Here is a 23,500-nt window from a genome sequence, read left to right as displayed (position 1 = left end):
CGATGTGTAGTGCAACATCTTACACAAACTCATCTGTTAATGGACAAATGAATGCATGCATGAAAGTTAAATTTTCTTCCATCATGTTTGGACTTAATGTGTTCGTAACAAATGTATTCTGGTTGTGGTTTGGTAAGTGAAAAATGCACCAGTAAAACTTTAGTGACACTTCTAAATGTGTGTTTGGACTATGCAAATAAGTTCCTTAGGAGCACAGAAAGGTGGGCCACACCGTGTTCCCCCACTCTGATGGAAACCCAATCACAGCCTGGAAATGGAGAAGTGTCATATTGCAATCTCCTCCTCATCGGAAAGAGATAAAGGCACCTTCCCAATTAACACTCCTTGTTCTGAGTCCCAAAAAGAAAGGGATACTAACAGATCAACAAGGTCTGAGTCTGAGCCCCTCAAGGGTGAGACAATAGCAGATACACCGTTCGGAGTCTCCGGCCTGCAAGGGTGAGACACTAGCAGATATTCTCGTTCGGAGTCTCCCATCCCGAGAGACAGAAACATCAACATTCTGAGCCTCTGGCCAATGCGGGAAGAGGCAATAACAGATACAAAGTCCTGAGTCTGTGAGCTTGTGAGGCAGCAACAGATATGACCACGTTCTGAGCCTCCAGCCTGTGAGGAGAGAGATATTCTACGTTTTAAGTCTTTGTCCAGCGAGACAACAACGGATGCAGCACGTCCTGGGTCTCCATCCTAGAGAGACAAAGCAGATTGACCAAGTTCTGAGTCTCTAGCGCAGAGAGGCAGAAGACACAGACATTTGCAACAAGGTTAAGCTCCGGAGAGCAACCCTTCACTTCAAGGCACTTTTGCTGGCATGTTCCAGGCAAGGACCTTCTGCACCTACTCCAGGGCCACATCTGCGTGTTTCACGCCTGCGTAAATATCACTTATCCAAACCTCTTCCAGAGACCTTGGCATTGTTGTGTATTACCAGTATATGAAATTCTAATTTACATTAGATGTTATATAGCTGATGTCAGTTGATAACAAATGATTCATTTATTTGTTTGATACATAATAAGGTTCTTCACCTTATTTGTTTCAGAGTAGCAACAGTTTATCTATCCAGATAATGTAGCTCTGACATAGCAACACCCAACATAATCACTTGCATTGTATGCATCTTATGCACTTTATTCCTATTTCATTTATGGTATTCATTTAGTAGTTGTTGATTACTCTTGTCTATCTTTTGTTAATAAAATCTATTTGATTACACTTGTGTCTTCCTTGTGTTGATGATACAGAAAGAGGTTCTACAAGTAAGAGATCCCACCAATCTTTCTTATGGGATGTACTCATAACCACACCTTAAGTGACACGTGATCCAAATATCATACCGTCATTGGTGACGCCAGTACCCATCACTACACTATTTCGCCGAAGCAAATTCACTACAATTCTTAGACAATCTCTATTAATTAATTATTTTTTAATTAATATCGACAAAAGAGTGTAGCTTTTAATATCAGCCATAGCATGAAAATATCATCTTATCAGTATCTTCCAGATTTTTAATATCGGTGTATTCCTAGCAGAAAGTCCTACATAACAGGTCTCACCCATGCGCACTGATATGAGTATCTAACCTTGTTCCCGGTGCAAATGATGTAACTGGCATGAATAAAGCAGAGGATACAAACAAACCATATGCATCCACCATCTCTGGGTGCTCATTAACATGAAGTAAACCCAACCATCTGTCAAACTCCTCCCTCCTGAATCCTCCTCTTTACTTTTTATTCTCTCTCACTAGTCCTTATTTTTCCACTCTCACTCTTTCAGTGTTGTTGTTTTTTTCTTTTAACACCTTCTCCTTTGTGCTCCCCTTCATTGGTGGGGGATACGGTGATGGTGGAAGGGGGAGCATTATTAGTGCTGAATATATAATCAGCTGTTTTTCTTTTCTTCCATAATCCTGAGGCCCTGGAAAAAAAAAAAGAATTTTTACCACTTAAAGGGCCAGGATATGGAAATGAGAGTCCTCAGCCTACTGCAACTCTTTTTTTCTAAGCTCCACCTTCTTTTTTATGATATATTTGCATGCGGTTTGTGTTCTCGGACAAATGGTAGGTGTGTTATGATATTGCTGGGATATTATTCAGAGTGAATGGGAAAACAGAAAGGTGTTCATTCATTTTAAAAGCCTGCAGCTTATAAGCGAGGTTTTTTTTTTACATCCTAGTTAGTCCCAGAGATTATGGTCCTTTCTTTTATATTCTCCATGTCTCACCACCAGCCTGAAACAACCTGCCACGTCTTTATCTCTTGTTCATGTATCCCCCCCCAACACATACAGCAGACACTACATGCAGAATACACTTGCTTTTCTACATTTACTGTACCAACGTGTGGATGGAAGTAGATCAATTTTTTTTCATCTTGATAGTATGAGATGGGCTCACTTTTGTCATCAGGTTACTGAGGTCAGTTTTGCTCAGTGAGGTGCAGCTGACTCAATTTCGATAGTCTGAATTGGCGATAACTGGTGGTGCCATCAGAATGTGGTAAGAGGTCACTTTCTCTCAGTTTGATAGGATGCATCTAAACCCAAACAGTGAAATCCATCGCAATCTTAGAAAACAACTAAAGAGACCTCTTTAACTAGGCTTTTGTACCAAGGGCTTTTCTGCACTTACACTACTGCTCTGTTACTTATGGAAATTTGATATGGTAGTGCTGCTTATTAGCATATTACATTCTCCCTTAAATTAACCCCTTCTGCATGTATTATTATCCATTGTAAGTTGCTTTGGATAAAAAAAGTCTGCAAAATGAATAAATGTAAATGCTAATTAGGAAGACAGAGAACACTCTCCTCTGCCAAATAGCATCTCTGAACCACATCTTTGGGTGCTACCATGTGCACCAGCTTGAAAGGCTTGCATATTACGTGTTAATGTATGAAATGTTTAAACTACCTGTAAAACATGCTAATAGAGCTCTGATGGAAGAATCTATTGAACCTCGATGTGAATGAACAGGGATGGTTGGCAGTTTCAGACCGCATCCACTTGTTTTGTGAAATCCCCACACACAAATAGAGCTGCCAATAAAAATCCAGCTGTTTTTGAAATTCCAAACCAGCATGACATGCCTTCACAATATACCCACCAACCTTGGGCTCTATGGACCAAACTGTCAGGCAAGTTTCATAATGTCATCCTAGCTCTCTGAGGAACAGTGCGACAAATATTAGTCTCCCTACAATCATCTGAGCAGCACAGTCAATGTCTGTTATGTAGCAGCAAAGTATTTATGGCGGCCAATAAATTGCAGATATTAAAATTGTATATAATATTTAGAAAAATAAACAAAAATAAAACACTTAAAACTAAAATAAAAGTTAATTTAGGAATTGCAACATTATAATGCACAGTAAGAAAATAATGGACAATCAGTTTAATATTTACAAAAGATTACTATAAACTAGTGCTGTCAAATGATTAATTGCGATTAATCACATCCAAAATAAAAGTTTTTGTTTACATAATATATGTTTGTGTACTGTGTATATTTATTATGCATATATAAATACACACACACACACACACACACATACAGTATATATTTAGAAAATATTTACATGTATATACATTTATATTCTTATATTTTATATAAATATTTAATATATAAACAACATATTTTTCATAAATATATGCATGCATGTGTTTGTATTTATATATACATAATAAATATGCACAGTATACACATTTTGTAAACAAAACTTTTATTTTGGATGCGATTAATCGCGATTAATCATTTGACAGCACTACTATAAACTACAATTATTATTGTTTTTAAAGATTTTCTTCATGTGAGCACAAAATGATGGCAAAGGTATTTTAAATGCAAAAACAGCGGAGCATGCAGAATTAAATATCCAATACTGGCTGATACCAATACATTTGAAAAACATTATTGTGCATTCCGATTTGCAATTTATCTGCTTACGACAAAAGTGCTTTGTTGTTGTTCAGAATACTGATGTTTAAAGAGGAAAAGCACACAGTGTGCTGGGATCATCTGCACCATCTCTATCTGTCTATACATTCCAGCCTCTCCTCAGATTGACAGAGAGCATCCTGAGACAGGAGGGCTGCTATTCAGCACAGTGAGAGCATGTTTGCACAGTCATCACAGAGCAATGCCTCTTGAATGGGGTGGTCACCCTTATTCACAGGCCTCTAGGGGAGAGAGAGAGAGATGGAAAGACGAGAAGGGGTGGGAAAGGGGAGTGTTAGGTAGGGGAGAGGCATATGAAGCAGGGGTGCTGAAAGCCTGGTGGAAATGACTGAATGCAGGAGAGGTCAGAGGTCAAGGCCAGAGCTCGCTCCATTGTGCATGGGTTGGAGAGGGGGCAATGACCAAGAAGCACATAATGGAGTTTAAAAAGGGGAAAAACGAGGGAAAGAAAGGGAAGAAATAAGTGTACCGTTTTTGTCTGCCCAGCTGCAAAACATGGTGAACATTATCAACAGTTCTTTCAAAAAATAAGGATAAAAATCTTGAAAAAAAATCTAAATTTCTTTTTAAATTCAACTTAGAAGACAGTAGAGACTGGACAGAAATGTAGGCGGAAATTAAGCTAGATTCAAATCTGCATCCATGAGCATGTGCATCACCCACTGCACTGTGTCTCCTTGTATACGATCATTTTACATTTCAGCAATGAAAAAACATGATGGACCAAACTTGAATGAAGCCCCTCTTTGAAATACAAAGCACAAGATTACCGATATCAAACACAAACGCAGCTATAATACGCATTCACACATGCATGTATGCGCAGTATGTGAAATACAGACATAATAAATAACCACCTTCAAAGTTCTTCTAAGAGCTGGCCGGTGCTGTGTGATTTGACTGCGGGTCACTGTGGCATTTTGATTACTGCTGTAATAGTGTTTTATGTTTATGGAGCAGGCAGTGACCCCACCCTCTGCTCCTGCAGCTACTGAAACGCATGACCTCCGCTCTGCCTGCAGCACTCTAACACATGTCTGCAAACCTGCACGGATACAGAGCGCACACTCACGTTTGACACGTTTGATTCAGTATTAAATAATGCAATAATATAATGAAATCAAAAAGAGGTCATCGGATGCAAAATTCACTTTACATGTTGTTTGAACATAAATGTGTGTTGGAAGTGTGTGTACACATCCACCCTATAATGATAAAAATCCACCCAGTGTTTTTTTTTTTAAATCCCTATTTTAAAATACCCTTTCTCAAATCAGGCTGTTCTGAGATTCCTGGCAGAATGACGTAGTTCTGCACAGGCCCCTCCCACGATAGTTGATTGACACGGCCGTCTTACATTAGACCTGCCCTGAGTGAGCTGTCATCAGTCCGCCATTATGTCAACTCGGGTGCAGGGGAAGACAAGAATGTCTACGATTAAGCGATTGAGGTGTTTTGTTGTTGGATGTAATAATGAACATAGCAGTCGCCATTTACTCCCGACATCTGAGCCGCTGAAGACGCAGAGGATTAACATTACTTTCGTTTTTGAAGGGAATGCATGCCCGATCTACCTAAACGCGTCTGTTCGCACGAATCATTCGTGATCCCGCTTCATCAACAGATGAAGTGAGTATAAGGGTTTTTTATGAATCTTTGCAAATCGCCTTTTCTAATAATGTACTAATTAGCAAGTTTCGCGGCTAAAGTTTATAGTCTGCTCGTCACCCCACGGAAGAGAGGGGCGGGGTGAGCAGAGCTCATTAGCATTTAAAGCAACATGAAAGGAAACAGCTTGCTATAAACAGAGCTGATTTTAACAAGGTAAAAAGGGTGGTTTTTTTACACTACCATTGAGAAATTTTGACCAAAGCATGTTATAGACTTTTTCATTAAGACCCTAAAGAATCATATCAACTTGTGGAAAATGGGCATCCGATGACCCCTTTAAATTAGATTACATTATTTTGGTGTAATTTAGGGATGCACCAATATTGAAATTTAAATACTGATACTGTCCAATAGTTGTTATGGCCAATGACAAATAAATAGCTGATTATAAATCTAAAGAACACTAAAAACTCAAACAAACTCGTTCTTGTTCACAAATGCCCTATACTCTACAGTACTTTATATGTGCACAGCAACTGAATCCAACACACCCTTACAGGGAAAGTGCTCTTCAAAAGTTAGTTTCCTTTAACTTTAGGTTAGTGCTAGTTTATGGCAAAAGTCATCTAAACCTTAAAAAAAAAAAGCTGATACACCCACACACACACACACACACACACACACAAACACAAACACACAAACAACAATAAACAAACAACATATCTAAATAAACAACAAATATACTGGGAATTATTATTATGGATGCAACAATATTAAATTTCTTGTTATGGCCAATAATTGATAAATGGCTGATGTTAAAAATGAAAACAGCCTGAACTCTTGTTCCAGATACATGTAAATGCCAGTGTGCGTCTCAGTGGAGGTGTGAGAGCGTACAAAATGTACAAAAGAGAGGTGAGGGCAAAAGGACAAGCTAGTGAGTTTGTACATGTTGTATGTGTATGTTTACATGTCACTGTAAGCATATGACACATGTTTGGGGAGGCTGCCTATATGTGAGCTCTGGATTAATGTGTGCACATGCAAGTTTGTTAAATGTATAATCGATTGTCTCTCTGAACCTCTTGAAGGTCAACATCTCCCTGTTTGTCTGTGAGGAAGCTGGGTTGCCTGTTGGCAGGCAGAGAATCCCCCAACCAACATTGATAAACAAACACACAACTATCATTATATAGGCTGCTTAACATGCTTGTGATGTTTCCACTCTGAAAAAATGCTGCTAAGTATCAGAGACGACGTAAGCACAAGAGCTGACAATAAAACACAATTAAGGTGAATTGTGTAATTGTTTTCGATACGCTCTCTTATCCCAGTTTAATGTGCAGAGCAACAATCGCATAGATTTATCCAGGAGAGGTGTGTTATTACTTTTCAGAATTATGATATTCCAGCGGTGGATGATGAAACAAGCAAAAGAATCCCACAGAGTGCCATTTAGTAAAGAAGCACATAGCTCATACAGCGGTGCCAGCAACACCAAGATCATGGGTTTGATTCCCCGAGCATGAACTTATAAAATAAATACTTTCAATGTAAGAGACGATATATAAATAACTATTACTGTAAAGTTTTAATAATAATTCAAATTCTATGAGAATAGAGAGATTCACACCACAGCTACAACGATAGTGACACAAAGAAACTATACTTTCCTCAAAGTGTCTTTTTTTCTTCAGGTTTTTTTTTTTTTTTAAAGAGCTTTAGCGTCTAAAATGGCAGATGACAAAATGACAGTGTACGTTGTCATTTATAATAAACAGAACATTATAGTCTGTTGGTGTGTGGATGGTAATGCATTTATCATTATAGTTACCATTCTTGGTGAATCACTCATAACCCTTATGAAACCACACAACATCATGACATGAGCAACACTCACAGAATTATTATTATTACTCATTTATAAAATTAGTTTTGCAATTCAGTTTGGTGATGCAAGAGACGCAAGCAAAAATTACACACACTAAAATGTACAGTAAAACAAGATTACACAATTTGTGTGTAATCCTTTAAAAATACACAGAACTGATGTTGTGTCAACACATATGGGCCAGCAATGTATAAGAATTAATCAATAAGAGGAACGGACTCATTCTCTGCTCACTGCTCCACCTTATGAGTCAATTAGCTAATGGTGCTGCTCAGACTCAGAGATTCCAACTTATCCACTCCTACGCGCTTTCTCTGCCTACCTGCTTCTTTTCACTCCAGTTAGGCCATGTCTGTCCCAGCCTTTTTGTCTTTCCCAACTGATTTCTTCTAGCAATGAAAAGCAGCTCTCCATCTTTGCTGTTATAAATTTGAACCTCGATGAAACTGATTTTCTCTCACATAGTAAACATACTCTTTAACCACAACAAAATCCCAGGCAATAAAACATTTATAGCGATAGACAAGGAATCACGTTTAATTTCCAAAGACATGATCATAACCAAAACAGCAGGGGGAAAAATAAAAGCAAAGATAAACAGAAAGCTGAGTGTCTTTCATAGCAGACACAATACGTCCTAGATCAGAAGAATGCGGGACCATGTGTCCTACTGACCTCGACAAGTGGCGTCCTTACGTGGTTGTCATAACACTGTGGCTAGAAAAGGACAGCCAGCAACTTTAAAATGTCCTTCAATGACACAAACAGCGATGGCCTTCACTAAAGCCTTCTGTAAGGTGACTCCAAATGTAATAAATTACATTGTGCAAATGAGTAACTCTAGAATCGATGGGCAGCAGCGTACAGCTATGTAAGCAAAATTAATTTAGCTTACACAATTCCTGATTATACATTAGCTTACCGCATTCCTTATACAACATGGAAACAGATCTTGGGAAAAAATTTAAGCTATATTATATCACGGCTTTATCAGTGTTGTTATTGTAAACTGAAACTAGAACTCTAAAATTTCAAATGCTGCCTTGGCAACTAACTGAAATAGGCTTGAAGTTGACCAAAACTAAAACTGAAGTAAAAAATAAAGACAAATGCACATAACAAAATTACTAAAACCAAAAAAAAAAAGAGAAAACTAAGTGCAAATAGCCCGCCTTGTTGGCAGAGGCTATTTACACTAACTCCGCCCACCAACGTGTGATTGGGTTACTCAAGACTACAAAAGACGTTCGACAAATGCCAGTTCCAGTGGTGTATCTAGTAAGGTGTGTGCTTTTTGATGAGCTCGACCCGAGTTCGAATCTGCCATTTGCCAAACTTTTTTTCCCCCTTTTCAAATCTCATATCACATCGGAAAGGCATGTATTTTCAATAAAAATGAAGGAAATAATCAAAAAGTTGTAAATAAAGTATCGGGTAGGGTTAGGGTAAGTGTAGGGAGGGCTTTATTGTCCCAATAAGGTGTCATCCATTTAATAATTTGAATTAATATTATAATTTACACTCAATACGTTATTATTGCGTACCGTTTATAATGTACTACAATACTGAGGTGCAGATAATTGCCACTATTTGCAATAAGTAGTATAAATAGCAGAAAATCTTGCTATTTTGAAATAGTTTAAATAGAATTTATAGCTAATATATGCACTTAGTGTAAGTAGCATATCGTTAAAATACTGCTATTTTCACTTAGTGTAAATAGAATCCAGCCAAACTTTTTTTCCCCCTTTTCAAATCTCATATCACATCGGAAAGGCATGTATTTTCAATAAAAATGAAGGAAATAATCAAAAAGTTGTAAATAAAGTATCGGGTAGGGTTAGGGTAAGTGTAGGGAGGGCTTTATTGTCCCAATAAGGTGTCATCCATTTAATAATTTGAATTAATATTATAATTTACACTCAATACGTTATTATTGCGTACCGTTTATAATGTACTACAATACTGAGGTGCAGATAATTGCCACTATTTGCAATAAGTAGTATAAATAGCAGAAAATCTTGCTATTTTGAAATAGTTTAAATAGAATTTATAGCTAATATATGCACTTAGTGTAAGTAGCATATCGTTAAAATACTGCTATTTTCACTTAGTGTAAATAGAATCCATCGCTATTTGCACTTAGTGTAAATAGCATCTATTGCTAAGAAAATATGCTATTTTCACTTAGTGTAAATGGCTCAATAGCCGCTACCTAAAATAAAACCAATTCAAAATATGAATCAATATCAATAACATAAATATATCAATATAAAAAAAGTACATAAATAACACTGGTATTTTCCAGCTCACCTGTTGTTGTTCCTGAGTTTGACATGGCCATCGGGCTCTAAGATTTGTCCATTTTTCAGCCAGGTGATCTGTGGGACCGGCTCGCCCTGGGCCAGACAAGTGAAGATGGCAGTGGTGCCCACCGGGCGAGCAATAGACTGAGGGGGCTGCACAAACTCTGCAGGGGCTGTAGACAGATACAGAGAGAGAGTAAGCAAGAGATAATGAGAACTCCATTATTGGCAATACAAAACAAGAGATCATTAAAAAAAAGGCTCAACATTCCTGAAACCTCCATAGCTGTTGGAATATGTCTCAGTAAATTCACTAGGTGACTGCACTAATTTTTCCATTTTTACCCAGTTCCATTTCCATATGCCACATATATGCTATTAACGACAATAGAAGTATTTGAAGAAGAAAACCACCGTGCACACAATGCCAAGAGAGGGAGGGAGATTGTCTACGTGGCTTTGGCTTTATCACATATATAATGAATGTACTGTGACAGCAGTGGGTGGAAACAGGAATGAACTTAGAGAAAGCATCAGATTAACTTGATTAGAGTAGGGCAAAAAAACAGATTTCCCAGGGCCTGGAGAGGAAGCTGACAATCCATTAATGACATAGTGTGAAAATTAAAACTGATTAAGTGCTGCAGAACAGATGTGGGGGGCTTGGAAGGGATACTTGGAACATACACCTCTTTGAGCCCCCCAGAGCCTTCTGCTGCCCCCAACCTCACCAGATACCCCCCTCCTCCTCACTCACCACGTGGCAATGCTGCCAACTGACACAGAACGCAGCTAATCCAATAGTCATTTACTGCTTAATTAGGACACATTTAATCTGGGAAAATTTGAAATTGCTTACTGATTAGCAACCGTTTGCTCATTTATATCCATTTTAATTACCATCACACCTTTCATATTCGTTCAGGGTGGCTTTAATTATTAGTCCTTTAATCGGCAAGTGTTGATCTTGCTCTCAGTCTCTCTCCTTTATTTTCAGTGTTACCAGCTTCTCTCAATAAATAAATGATAAGAGAGGATCTAACTGCTCTCAGAGGTCCATCCAGTGCATCTCACAGCCCTGCAAATTAGTGCTCTCTTTTTTCTTCTCTTATCCCTGAGAGCACAAGAGAGAGAGAGAGAGAATGGGGGAAGGGTTGAGGCAGAGAGTATTGATGTATCACTGTGATATATCATCTGAGACATCTCTTCCTTCTTTTCTTATCTCCCCTTTTCTCTCATTTAGTTCTGTCCTGGGATTTCATTTTTTCCTTTTTACTACCAATTTTTTACATTACATTTTTTAAAACACCTCTCTTACTCTCTCTCCCTCTATCTCTTTAAGGTAAATGAAGAGTATTGCAGTGAGCAAAAGGCTGCTACACCATCTGGCTACTAAGATCATATCAATTCTCAGCTACACCTACAGCGCTGCTCCCGCTATCATGGTTTACAGCTGCTGAGATTCAGTCACTGACGCCAAAGGCACTTCCAGTATGATCATTTGGATGTTGTATGTAGTGTTACTCAGGAGAAATTAACTACAAGTAGTGATGCTACTAAATTCATGTTTTTTTTTGTTTGTTTTCAGTATTTTGACAATAATTCCATTTTTAGTGCAGTGTAGATAAACTTAAAACTTAAACAAGAACATGAAATGTTGTAACTGAAATAAGCTGAAATACTGCAATTACTAGCACTAAAACTGAAATAAAGCAATAGAAATAATAGATTTACAAAAAACTAATAAAATTACCAAAAAGCACAACAAAATTAATACAGTGCATAAATAACACTAAAATAACAATGTTGTGCAATCTCTCTTGCATTGTTGGTCAATATGATTCTTTTTTATTGAATTAGTTTGGTTCGAATTCGCAATAGAGGATCGCTTTTTCAATTTATTAATTAGTTTATTTGATCTCTTTCAAAGCAAATATGTTTAGATACAGTTGTTCAACACACAGTGTTGTAGTACAACTAAAAGTGTATTTTGACTCATTTCAATTATAAAAAGTTTGCAGTTTTGGGATGTTTGTTTCAAAGAAAGAGTCACCTTGCACAACTAGGCGTCCCTGAGCAGTTCTGCGCACGCGGGTTCCTGGCTTGTTGGCCGCACAGACGTAAATGCCAGAATGCTGAACTCTGACATCAGAGATCATCAGGTTTCCTGTTCCAAGAACCTGGATACCCTCAACTCCTATTGGCCGGCCATCTGAAAGAGAGTTGAAGGCATAGTGTTGACAAAGACAGACAAAAGACAAGAGAAAGGGCCATAAAGATCATTTCAAAGAGAATTAAAGAGATCAGTAGAGGGAATAAAAAGAGGCATTGGAGAGAAGATAGAATCACATGATTATCCAGCCATAAAATCATTTCCTGCTCCAGAGGAACTAAAAATAAATTTAACAGAATAACAGAAGCATGTGATGAGCCTCAGAATTTAACAGCACCGGTTAAATGTGACTAATTATGGAGCACAAAGCACCATCCGTCATTCTGCCCTGGGGCGAGGAAAATCTTAAGAGAAAGGAAGAGTCAGACAGAATGAGAGAGAAAAAACACCACCTCTCAAATAAAAAAAGTGTACCGAGATAAAGTGAATGTCTAGAAAGGGGGGCTTTGGACATACGAGACGACCTATGAACACCAGTGACGCAGGATATACCATGTTACCATGGATATCTCCCATACATGTGTAGAACACACACACACTTCTGCATGAGCACTGAATCACATCAGCAACTATAAACCGCATCAGTCTAGATCATCTCACTCACTCACTCGCTACAATTGGACACTCAGTGAGGAAAAGTGCTAATAAAAATTAACAATCCCACTAATCACATCTTCCATTCATATTACTGGCCTCTCAGGTCTCTCATTCTGTTTTGTTAATGTGCCTATCAAAATGACACTGCAGACACAGTGTTAGGCAGGGTGCAGTTCACATATCACAAGATTTAATTGACTGGCATCTGTTGTGAGTTGCACAAACATTTCCACTTTTCAGTCAGCAGCTGTTTGAAGCTTCTCAATCCGGTTTCACACAGTTAATGATAGACATTCATCTGTCTTTAGAGATACACGCTTTTATCCTTTCATGAGTTAATTAACATGTTCAATGAAATATCACAGAGAAACTGACATAAGTGTGTATGTGTACAGCATGTGCCTGACAGACCCTAGTCAGAGTAGCAGCATATTTCATTTTTGACAGGAATAAAAATGAGGCTGTGAGAGAGAAGTAAATATATAGTGTGTTTCACAGATTGTACAATTATAGCATTTAACAACATGCTAACTGATCTGCTGATGAAATATCTTCTAAAAACAAAAACTCAAAAGTTTTGAAGTTGAAAGTTTTGAAGTGATCTAGAAACTCTATACAGGGCATGTCAATTGTAAAAACAGTCTATTCTTAGCTTAAGGTGGTTAAGCTGGATTTGGAACATGATAGACGGTTTCTGCCAGGCCCTCCACTCAAAAACACAAATTAAACATTTGATGGCTGTGATAAGCAGTTTTTTACCAGCTAGTCTTGCGGGAATATCAAGACTGAAAAATGGGTAAAAGGGATACAATTAAATAATAATGACATTTTTTTTTATACAAGTTATTTTTATGGGCTTTTAATGCCTTTTTTAATGACATACGACAGTAGAGAGATGACAGGAAAGCACTGGGAGGAGAGAGGGGAGCGGGATTAGCAAAGGACCTCGAGACGGGAATCAAACTTGGGTCGCCGTGAATGCAGTTGCACTATGTGTCGACGCACTAACCACGAGGCTATTGGTGCCAACATAATAAATAATTCTATTCAGCAAAAATACCTACAGAAATTGAAGAAATTGTGAAAAAAAAATCAATCCTAAAAAATGCTTAGATTAAGAACGGAAGAGGCTGCAGCAGTTATACCGAGCCTGATAGCAAATCTGCAGCCAATGCGCATTATTGGATTGTTGTTGCTTTGTGTGAATATTATTGTCCATGTCATTATTCTTACTACTGTTTTGGACCGCAGGTCCAAATCAAACTCAACTGTAAGAACGACACTGGGATGAAAGTAGTAAATGGGGACAGATTTTAGGTTGCAGATGCTATAACAGGCTAATCTATTCCTCCTTGACATCATGTTTGTATCATGTTTTACTGGCCAGGCCTTTCTTCCCATAATGTGTGCGCTTACAGGTAGGTGTGAATCAGCTTGGATGTATGCATTTGAGCAAACTGAACTCAGGAAAACACCTGGCTCCTAAAGAAGATGACATAAATGCAAAATGGCATTACTGGCATTAATCACTAACTGCTGGAGATCTATCACATTCATTACTAAGCTTAGCCATGATTTGCTCTTGTTGTAATCTAATCCAGCAAAATCCCATTGTGTTAGCAGTTAATTCCAGCAACATTGCAGAAGGTAATATCCACAATCTGATTAGCAGCCGTTACAGGAAGAGACCATCATTTACATTCTTAATGGGAGAATCACATTAGATAATGGCTGGGAGAAAAGAAAGAGTTGAGAATGGATCATTATACAAGTGTGGGAGTCACTGTAAAATCTTGCTTGAGAGAGAGCGGTTGACATGAGTCAGAGAGTAAATGTAAGTAGGATATGTTAACCTTAAAATACATAAATATGGTCTGAACTGGTTATTTAAATGCAAAGACAAAATGCTACAGGCCTCAAGATGGGATGATTCAGAAGAAAAAATATTTTCCTCATTTTAATGCAGGGACACACAAACACACACACACGCACACACGCAGATATAAACATGTTCCAACACAAAAATGACATCAATCACTCTAACACAACCTCAGAAGTAAAGATGAGACACTCTTTTTATCTCCATTAATCCTTATCAAGATAAGACAGACAGATGTGGCAAAGAGTGTTCAATGACCAAAATTGTCTGAAACCATTTTCAAGCATGTGGCTTCAGAACTCTGAGCACGCTTAAAAATAAATGAGCTATTTTTCACACAGAAACCAATCTCACTGTACAGTATGAGCCAAATTGATCTGTGAAATCCATGTCTTAGCAGGGAGGATGACAGAGTTTCTTTCACCATTCCAAACCATTTGGCTTCAATAGATTGGAGTGTAAATTACTTTAATACAACAGCCAGCTTTATTAAATAGGGTCATATAATCAAAAAATGGAATTTTCTGGATCTTTTGAGCTAAACAAGATTGATGTACTAAGCCAATAATGTTCAAAGGTTTGGGGTCGGTAAGATTTCTGTGATGTTGTTGAAAGAAGCCTCTTATGCTCACCAAGGCTGAATTTATTTAATCAAAAACATGTTAAAAACAGTAATACTGTTAAATATTATTACAATTTAAAACATACATTTCCTATTTCTTTATATTTTAAAACAGAATTTATTCATGTAATCTGAATTATTATTACTATTTTTTTTTATTTTAAAACGGAATTTTCAGCAGCCATTACTCCAGTGTTCAGTGTTACATGATCATTCAGAAATTAGTCAAATATGTTTGATTTGTTGCTCAAGTAACATCTGTTATTATGAATGTTGAAAACTTGGGTGAATGGAGGGTTCTTGCTGAACTTTTGATACATTTTGGTACACTGAAAAAAAAAACTTTTCACTCAGAAACTGCTAGTGAACTGAACAAGACATTTTGAAGTTAAAAAAAAAAACTTAAATAGTATTGTCCTGTGAAAGTTCTCTAATAATCTTCATTTTATTTAAAAAATTTTTTACAGTGTAGTGTACTCTAACAGTGGTTTTTAAACCCTAGTGATAATCATAATGGACTGGACAAAATATGATGTCAAAATAGCTGTGCACAAAGTCTATCTATCTATCTATCTATCTATCTATCTATCTATCTATCTGTCTGTCTGTCTGTCTGTCTGTCTATCTATGACTGTTATGACTTCACAAGCTGTTTTATTGACAATTTAATTGATCGATTTCATGAGACATTCATTTTATTAAATTGTTCTGATTTTTTAACATGTCTTCTGATATTCATTCATGTTTATTTCGTGCTGTAGAAAAGAGGAAAAGATGATTGATTCACATACAGTGATCTCACACCACATTAAAGAGCAGAAAAACACATTTATTGTTTGTACTTTGTGATAAAATTGAAAGAATTTAAATGCTAAGATTTGTTTTTATATTAAAAGCGAACATTACAAAACATGCTGCAAACACGCCTGCGCGCTACAAATAGCCTAATGAACATTAAATATTATTTCCAATCATTTATACCATCAATGTGAATATTCAGGCAATGTTATTTACCTCAGAAAAGACATTTAGGACATTAAGATAAGGATTGTTGGAGCCCACATTAACCTATAAAGTTTGCTATGCCACTGATTCTGAAATATGACTAAGTAATTAGTTTATTGATTCCAAAAGAACGTCACTGAATAAAAAAACAAACATTTTTCAACCCAAGTCATACAGATTTGAAAAAAATATAAGGGGGAGTAAATTATGACAGAATTTTCAGTTTTGAGTGAACTACGCCTTTAATTCTAACTAAATTACTAAACAAGACACCTTAACTAATACCATAAGTAGACTTTAGGGAGAGAAATAAGACATGTAAATAATTTAGGATCTAATTAAGAGAAGGTTTTCTAGATATAGATCCATTGGCTCATTTCTTCTCATCTCTGTCCTCCATCACGTTACATTACCTTGCTGGAGGAGATTTTTCCATTTTCTCTTTTTCAGTTGATTGGGTATTTTATAGTCTAATAGTGTGTAGTGGAGAGCATGTTAAAGCTCTCTGCAGCATTCCTTCCGGAGCTGCGCTGGGTTTTGCTCTGAGAGCCACTCGAGGCAATTTAGAGAGAAACTTAAACAAGTCTTACCCAGTCTACTCCACGAAACGATTGGGCGAGGATAACCCGTGGCAACACACTCCAAGATGGCGGTCTGGTGAACTGTGAGAGTGAGGTTTTCAGGGCCCACTAGGATCATGGGTTCTTTGTAAACAGATGACTGGGAGCCTTCAGGAAGAAAAAGGTAAAGCGAGTTACAGAAAGAAAATGATTTGGAAAGACTCAAGAAAGCAGAGAAGAATTTTTGAGCATACCCGAGACTGTGAGCTGTGCTCCTGCACTGTGTTTGACTCCCGCACTGTTGTGTGCAACACAGCAGTACATCCCACTGTCCTCAGGGCGAACACCCGTTATCTGCAGCACACCCGTGGGCAACAGAGTAAACCTGCACAGAAAAGACAAACATAGACAGGCCCACAGTGAGAAGGAGACATGTACAGTATGTGCCAGTAACACTGGGTACATCCCTTTAAATGCCATTGTGTGTAAGCATATGTATTTAGAGTAGTACCTGTCATCAGAGGTATCCACGGGTCGCCCGTCTCTTTCCCAGCTGATGACTGGCTCAGGCAGACCATGGATTTGGCACTGAAATCGCCCAACACCTCCCAGCTCTGCACGCACTGAACGTGGCTGCACATGAAAATCTGCCATTGCTGAAGACAAAAGAGACAGAGAAATACAGATTGCTTTAACCCTTCATCCACGTAACTGCAATTCAAAACACCACCACTTGAACACTTAAAAAGAACAATATGCAAATCCTCACAGAAAGCACAGTTTACAAAAGTAATGAAGTAGGACAAAAAAGGTTTTATTTGGGCCTTTCAGTCTCCTACCACGTCATACTAGAACTCTTCTCTTCCTCAACTTCCCAGAACAAAGTGATAGAGTACACAAAGAGCTGGTCCAGACAATTAACAATACAAGATCCAAGATCTGATGTGCTCTGATCTATTCACATATTCAGAAGTACAATGTTCATCTGATGCTGCAGTAAGTATGACAACATTGTGAAATATCTGGCAGGTCTTTGAAAAGTCCTGTTAAATGTATGTTCAGGCATACAATATAAATCTTCAATGCCAATTTCATCAAGCTTAATGGACTGCTTTCAGCAAAAGAAATACTTTTATTCAGAAAGAATGCATCAAATTGATAAAAATGTGACAGTTAAGACTTGTACACTGTTGCTAGAGATTTCTATTTCAAATAAAGGCTGCTCTTTTGAAATTTCTATTCAGCAAAGAATCCTATAAATAATAATATTAGGAAATGTTTATTTGCACCAAATCAAGCATACAGTATTAAGGTGATTTCTGATGAATCATGTGATACTAGAATAATGGCTGATAAAAATTCAGCTTTATTTTAAAGTATATTAAACGTATATTAAAGTTATTTTTAACTGTAATAATATTTCACAATATTACTGTTTTACTGTATATTTGATCAAATAAATGCATCCTTGGTAAGCATAAGAGACTTCTTTCAAAACATTGAAAAAATCTTACCAAACCAAACGCAATCTATTGAATGATAATATACTGTATGACATTCCATGTTTAAATTAGGATTTAAATATCTTGACTGAACCTCTTAATCCGGCCTGTTTTTACCTCTGTCCACTCAGTCCCTGCATCCACTTTGAGATCATATATTACAGTCCCATGCGTATAAAAACATAGGAACACTACATTACCCATTAGTGGAAAAAAAAACAAAAACACTCCCTCCAACGAGCCAACAAAAAAGAAATGTACAATGGATATTCTTACACAAACACAAATCTACACTGTTTACTGATTTCATAACCAATCATTTATTCTTTCACAGCTTTGGAGTCTTACTTTGATTGCTCAAAGCCATGAAATCAAACAAAAGTGTGCATCTGCATCTGTTCATGGCCACTGAGTACCAGAGAAAGCGTGTGAGCGTTTGAAAGAGAGCATACAGGTGGATAGTTATTTCAGCAGTCAGATGCCGCTCAATAAATGTCCATCTATCTTGCAGGAGAAGAAAAGCCAGAAGCAACCAGTTACAGTATGATGACCAGGATTTGGACACTGGGAGTGATTTTCCAAAGCCTCTCATTGAGCTGCGGCTCACACAGCTTGTCCCGCAGGAGCTCATACTGAGAGAGGGCTAGAGATGAGGGGAGGAGCTGGAAACACAAACACAATTAGCGCTAGGTCTGTCTCTCCCGCAGCCAACCACCGTCCTCAAGACAAGTGCTCTTATTTAAATGTTGGTCGTAATTAACTTGAACCAAGCGGGACCGTTCGGAACACTCTTAGCATAACAAGAGGGCCAGGGCCCCTCCTGCGTCCTCTCTCACTTATCCCTCTGTGTTCTACTGATATACTTGGTCCAGCTAATCTAGCATCATCGAGCTCAGAAGGATCTCCGGGTGGTGTTTGGCGGCTTAAACTCACACAGTGGTGCTTCTGTAACTGGTCGTTTTGTTTTGTGCGAGTCAAAGAAGGCAAGCAGAAGCGAGGGGAAAAAAAGCATTCTCAGAGAAGGAAGGGAAAAAGGGCTCCCAGAAAGGCTTTCACACATATCTCATTGATTGCCTCTGCAGGAGATGCGAGACACAGAAAGGAAGGCATAAATCGAATGAATCTCTCTCTATCTGTCTCTACTATTTCTATTTTTCTGCTTTATCACTCCACTGTGATTTCAATCAACTTTTCCACAAATGTGTCTAAAACATTTCATTTATTATTTACTGTGTCTGTAACATCTCTCTTTTTTTAACAACATCACGTCTAGGTCAATGCCATTCTTTTAGGTGCGGAAATTGCGTGCTTCATGACAAGACATCATATTTAATCACTATTAAATAACACTGCAATTCATCTTTTTCACAACCCTGCTGAAAAAACCAAGTCAATATAAGGTCAAACTTGTATTTTAAACGTGCTTTATTGCTGGTCCAAGCTGGTCTACCAAACATAACCAGTTTAATCAAGTTTGTGCATTACCTGAGTCAGGCCCAGCCAGCTGCTATAGGGTACTTGGTCAACCATCTAAAAGAGCTTGGACCAACTAAAGCAGGTAAAGTCAACTACCATGCAACATTAAAGTCTTGTCAAAATAGAAGTAGCAACAGATAATTTCTTCCATATTGTGATGTACATAAGAGTAAAATGGATTTTCAAAAAATAAAAAAATAAAATGCAGGATGGGGACTGTTCTATGGATGTTCTACTCATTGGTTGTTGATTGTATGGAAGCAGAATCAGATATCGTCACCAAAGACTGGAAGATTGAGATGTAAATAGGTCAAAACTATTTTATATACTATTTCAAAATTATTAACATGCATTTGTTCAGTGTTAAAAATAATGTTCTTGCCTAAACCTTATTCATTACTGTTAGCATAGAATAATAATTTGTAATTGGAGCTGCAGGAATGGATTTCAGATTTACATCATTTGTCCTTGTGTATTCATTTTGTCTCATATAACATATTTTTCAAATATATGCAATCAAAGTCTTCTTATTGTTCGGGGTCTTGGTTATCACGGGCAAACACAGGCATAAGACAAACTAAAAAAACATATGACAAAAATCATATTCTTCTGTGCAAAATAGCATTAAAAATGCAATTAATTTGCAATTTTATGTTTCAACCACAGATGGCGATAGACAGGCCAAACTGGCACAAAGAGGGATTTTTCCAGTTTATGTCTTATTAGGTTTGTCTCTTCCTAGGAATCAAACCAATGGCCTTACGCCACTGTTCTTTCAGGTACAGGAACACGGCACAACAAATTTTCCTGCAACATGGACAAATTCCTGAAGGCGAGTTATGAGTATTCATTTCTGTTTTGTATTTGAGGATTCAGAGTGGGTTGTTTCTACTGTGAAGAATGTTTCCTCAGTTCTGTTTCATCAGGTCTTCTGCTTTGAGCTTTTAGCTTCTCATTAGCAAGCACCCCTGCGTTGCTTCAGACCCAGCACCCTTCCTCACTCTGGCACCGGCACATCACTCAATTTCACATGTAAACACAAACAGCCAGGGCTGAGAGTGTAGCGGCTGAACCAGTGGGGGTACTGGAGCATATTGTATCTCTCTGTGAACTCCTCCTCCCTCCCCGTCCTTCTGTTCTCCTGCACTCTGTCTCTCTCTCCTTGTTTTCATCTCTTTGTCTATTGGTAGTGTTTCAGCATCACTGCTTCTGGGCTGTGCCCTAATGAGAAAAGTGCCATTTCTTGACATGCTCCGACCTCTCTTCTTCACGGATTGATAGCGAGCAGCAAGCTGATTAAATTTTAAACAAACATTCCTCACAGCCTCAACCATCAAGGTGTTTTGGTGCTAGAACAATGCAAACAAAGTATTCAAATCTCAGAGTTGTTTTATTGTCGTGCATAAATGTTATTTATTTACTTTGATACCTGACTGCTACTTTTATATTTTTATGTAAATGATGTCAAAAACAATAATGGAAACTTTTTACTGGAAGTTAAAAAAAGCCAGTCACACACACACACACACACACCTGTATACGGTACATCTGACAAAGAGACTACAATATGATAGTTGGACCCCCTGCGATGCGCTGTCCTTTACCACGGAGTTCCACAGAGGGTCCAGCTGTAGCCATGGAGCATCTGCCATTAAAACACAACCACTCTGAGCACCAGGGCTTGGTTTCTAATCAACAAAGCCTTGTCTAGAGCAGGTTACTACCGCAGTTATATACTCTTGAGACAATTAGCAGAATAACCATCACTACTGGTGACCTGCAGCCTCCCCCAAACATTAAGTGGTCAAATCATAGCTTAGAGACACCTGTTAAAACATACATACACCCTGTGATCACCCTATTTTCAAATGCCATCTTTCCAGTTTCAACTTTTACAAACACATAAGAGAAGTACATTAAAATGCATTTTAATTTCTGCTTTTAATAGGCTTTGATATAACTGGAGTCTCATGTGAGTGTTTAAACATCATTACAAAGATACTATTTAAAGGTACAAGTTAAACACATTCTGTTTACTTTTTTAAACTGAGGGAATATTACTACATGCACCTGTGAGGTCAACATGAAATTACATTTTCAACTAATTTTACTTCCATATTGTGCCATACTTTATTTACACGTGAAACTGGAAGACAAACAAACAAAAAATAAATATAAAATTAACATATTAAAATAAATGTTCTTAAATTATTAAAATTTAAATAGCTTTAATTGAAATATAACCATATTTAATTTGTTTATTTAAATAAGTCTATAAACTACTTGTATATAAAAGTATAGAGTCCATAAAAAATAGAGGTGGGACTCTCTATTCTCAACTCACGATTCGATTCGATTCACGATTTTTTGTTTACAAAATGAGATTTAAGACAAATTATAAATTAAATGTGTCCTTTTATTTTTGCTTGGACAAAATACTGTATGTTTCTTTGTGAAATTGAAATATAACACTATAATAATATACTAATATAGCACTTGCATTTCTCTTTTGTTGGTTTTGATTGCTTTTATTGTCCTCATTTGAAAGTCGCTTTGGATAAAAGCGTTTGCTAAATAACAAAATTTAAATATAGGCTAATGTAAATGTAAATAACAAAACTAAATTGAAATTTGAAAACAAGCCCCAAATCAAATAAGTAACACAAATAAAAAAATATCTTCATATAAAAAAATAAGGCTTTGTCTGTGCTCTTTCCATTCACGCGATGAACGAATGACTCGAAAAACCCGAAGACTCGAAACAGGTAAACTACTTGACTAATTCCAGTATAGAAGCTATAGGATGTTGCGCATGCATGACTGAACAAATCACTCCCTGAGACGATTTGTTCTTCCCGAGTCACATTAAAGATTCGTTCAAAATGAACGAATCGTTCAAGAACGACCCATCACTACTGCGCTTATGGACACTACTTTAATATGCATTGTTCAGAGGCAAGATGATAAGAAAATACCACGTAAACTTTTCTAAAGATAGTAAGTTCCCCTCAAAGATACATTCATGTAAACTCCTACTCCAGTTGTATCGCGATTTGTTTGGCATTTCAACTGATTTGAATCATCACATATTTGAATCGATTTTCAACCGGCTCGCGGTTAATCGTTACATCCCTAAAAATAAGGAATAGAAGAAGTCTATAAAACCATATTTTCCCGTCAACTGCTTTTGACATCACAGCTCAGGATAGTCAATTCTAAAGGTGTGGTTTCATTAGCCAATCAGTTTTTTCATGATGTCACCTCCTTGGAATGGAGCAATGGGCAGGATGTGTGACAGGTGGTTGAGGAGGACTTGAAAAATAAGAGGGCTTGATGACATCAGCCAAAAAGGAAAAATGTTTCAGAGGCGGAGCAAATTATTATATTTTCATTATGAAGGCCAACAAATAACATGCACTGAAGAATCCTTCAAAATAAGACCAAATGTGTAAAAGATGGAATTCCAGAAAAGCAAAAAAATGCAGTGTCAGTGCCAAGTGCAACCAATGTGTTCGTCGAAACCACACCCACCCACAGAGAGAACCCCCTTAAGGGCCCCTGCCCTCTGCCCTCATACATAAAAATTGGAACTGGAAGAGGCCCACCTCTCCTGCCACACACAGATACGTTTATTCACGAAAACACACAAACATAAACAGACTTGAGCTTATTTTAGCATAAGATGAATCAACTCTACAGAGCACATGCAAATGCATTTGAAGAATGTAGTATAAACACACACAATGTGCCAGTATGAATCTCAATACTCAAACCAACACACCCAAGCTAAGAGGGTGTAGCAGCAGTAGCAGTTTGAATTCAGCAGTCCCAGCAGAGCCATTTTATACCCCTCTCCACACACACACACACACACACACACACACACACACACAC

At 37.5% G+C, this 23,500-nt stretch overlaps 1 protein-coding gene across 1 annotated transcript in view; it reads right to left on the bottom strand.

Annotated features, from left to right (window-relative positions):
* igdcc3 (immunoglobulin superfamily, DCC subclass, member 3) overlaps positions 1–23,500 on the bottom strand; it is an 89,810-nt gene that overhangs the window by 5,427 nt on the left and 60,883 nt on the right. Inside the window, exons 3-7 of the mRNA XM_016463525.1 lie at positions 17,140–17,284; positions 16,883–17,013; positions 16,659–16,796; positions 11,846–12,004; positions 9,800–9,965 (exon numbers count right to left, since the gene is read on the bottom strand). Of these exons, the coding sequence (XP_016319011.1) occupies positions 9,800–9,965; positions 11,846–12,004; positions 16,659–16,796; positions 16,883–17,013; positions 17,140–17,284 (739 nt within the window). The remainder of the gene's footprint in view (positions 1–9,799; positions 9,966–11,845; positions 12,005–16,658; positions 16,797–16,882; positions 17,014–17,139; positions 17,285–23,500) is intronic.

The sequence above is a fragment of the Sinocyclocheilus anshuiensis genome, unplaced genomic scaffold, assembly GCF_001515605.1.
Source record: "Sinocyclocheilus anshuiensis isolate Anshui unplaced genomic scaffold, SAMN03320099.WGS_v1.1 scaffold816, whole genome shotgun sequence".
NCBI classification, from domain to species: Eukaryota; Metazoa; Chordata; class Actinopteri; order Cypriniformes; family Cyprinidae; genus Sinocyclocheilus; species Sinocyclocheilus anshuiensis.
This window is presented reverse-complemented; position numbering and strand designations above follow the sequence as displayed.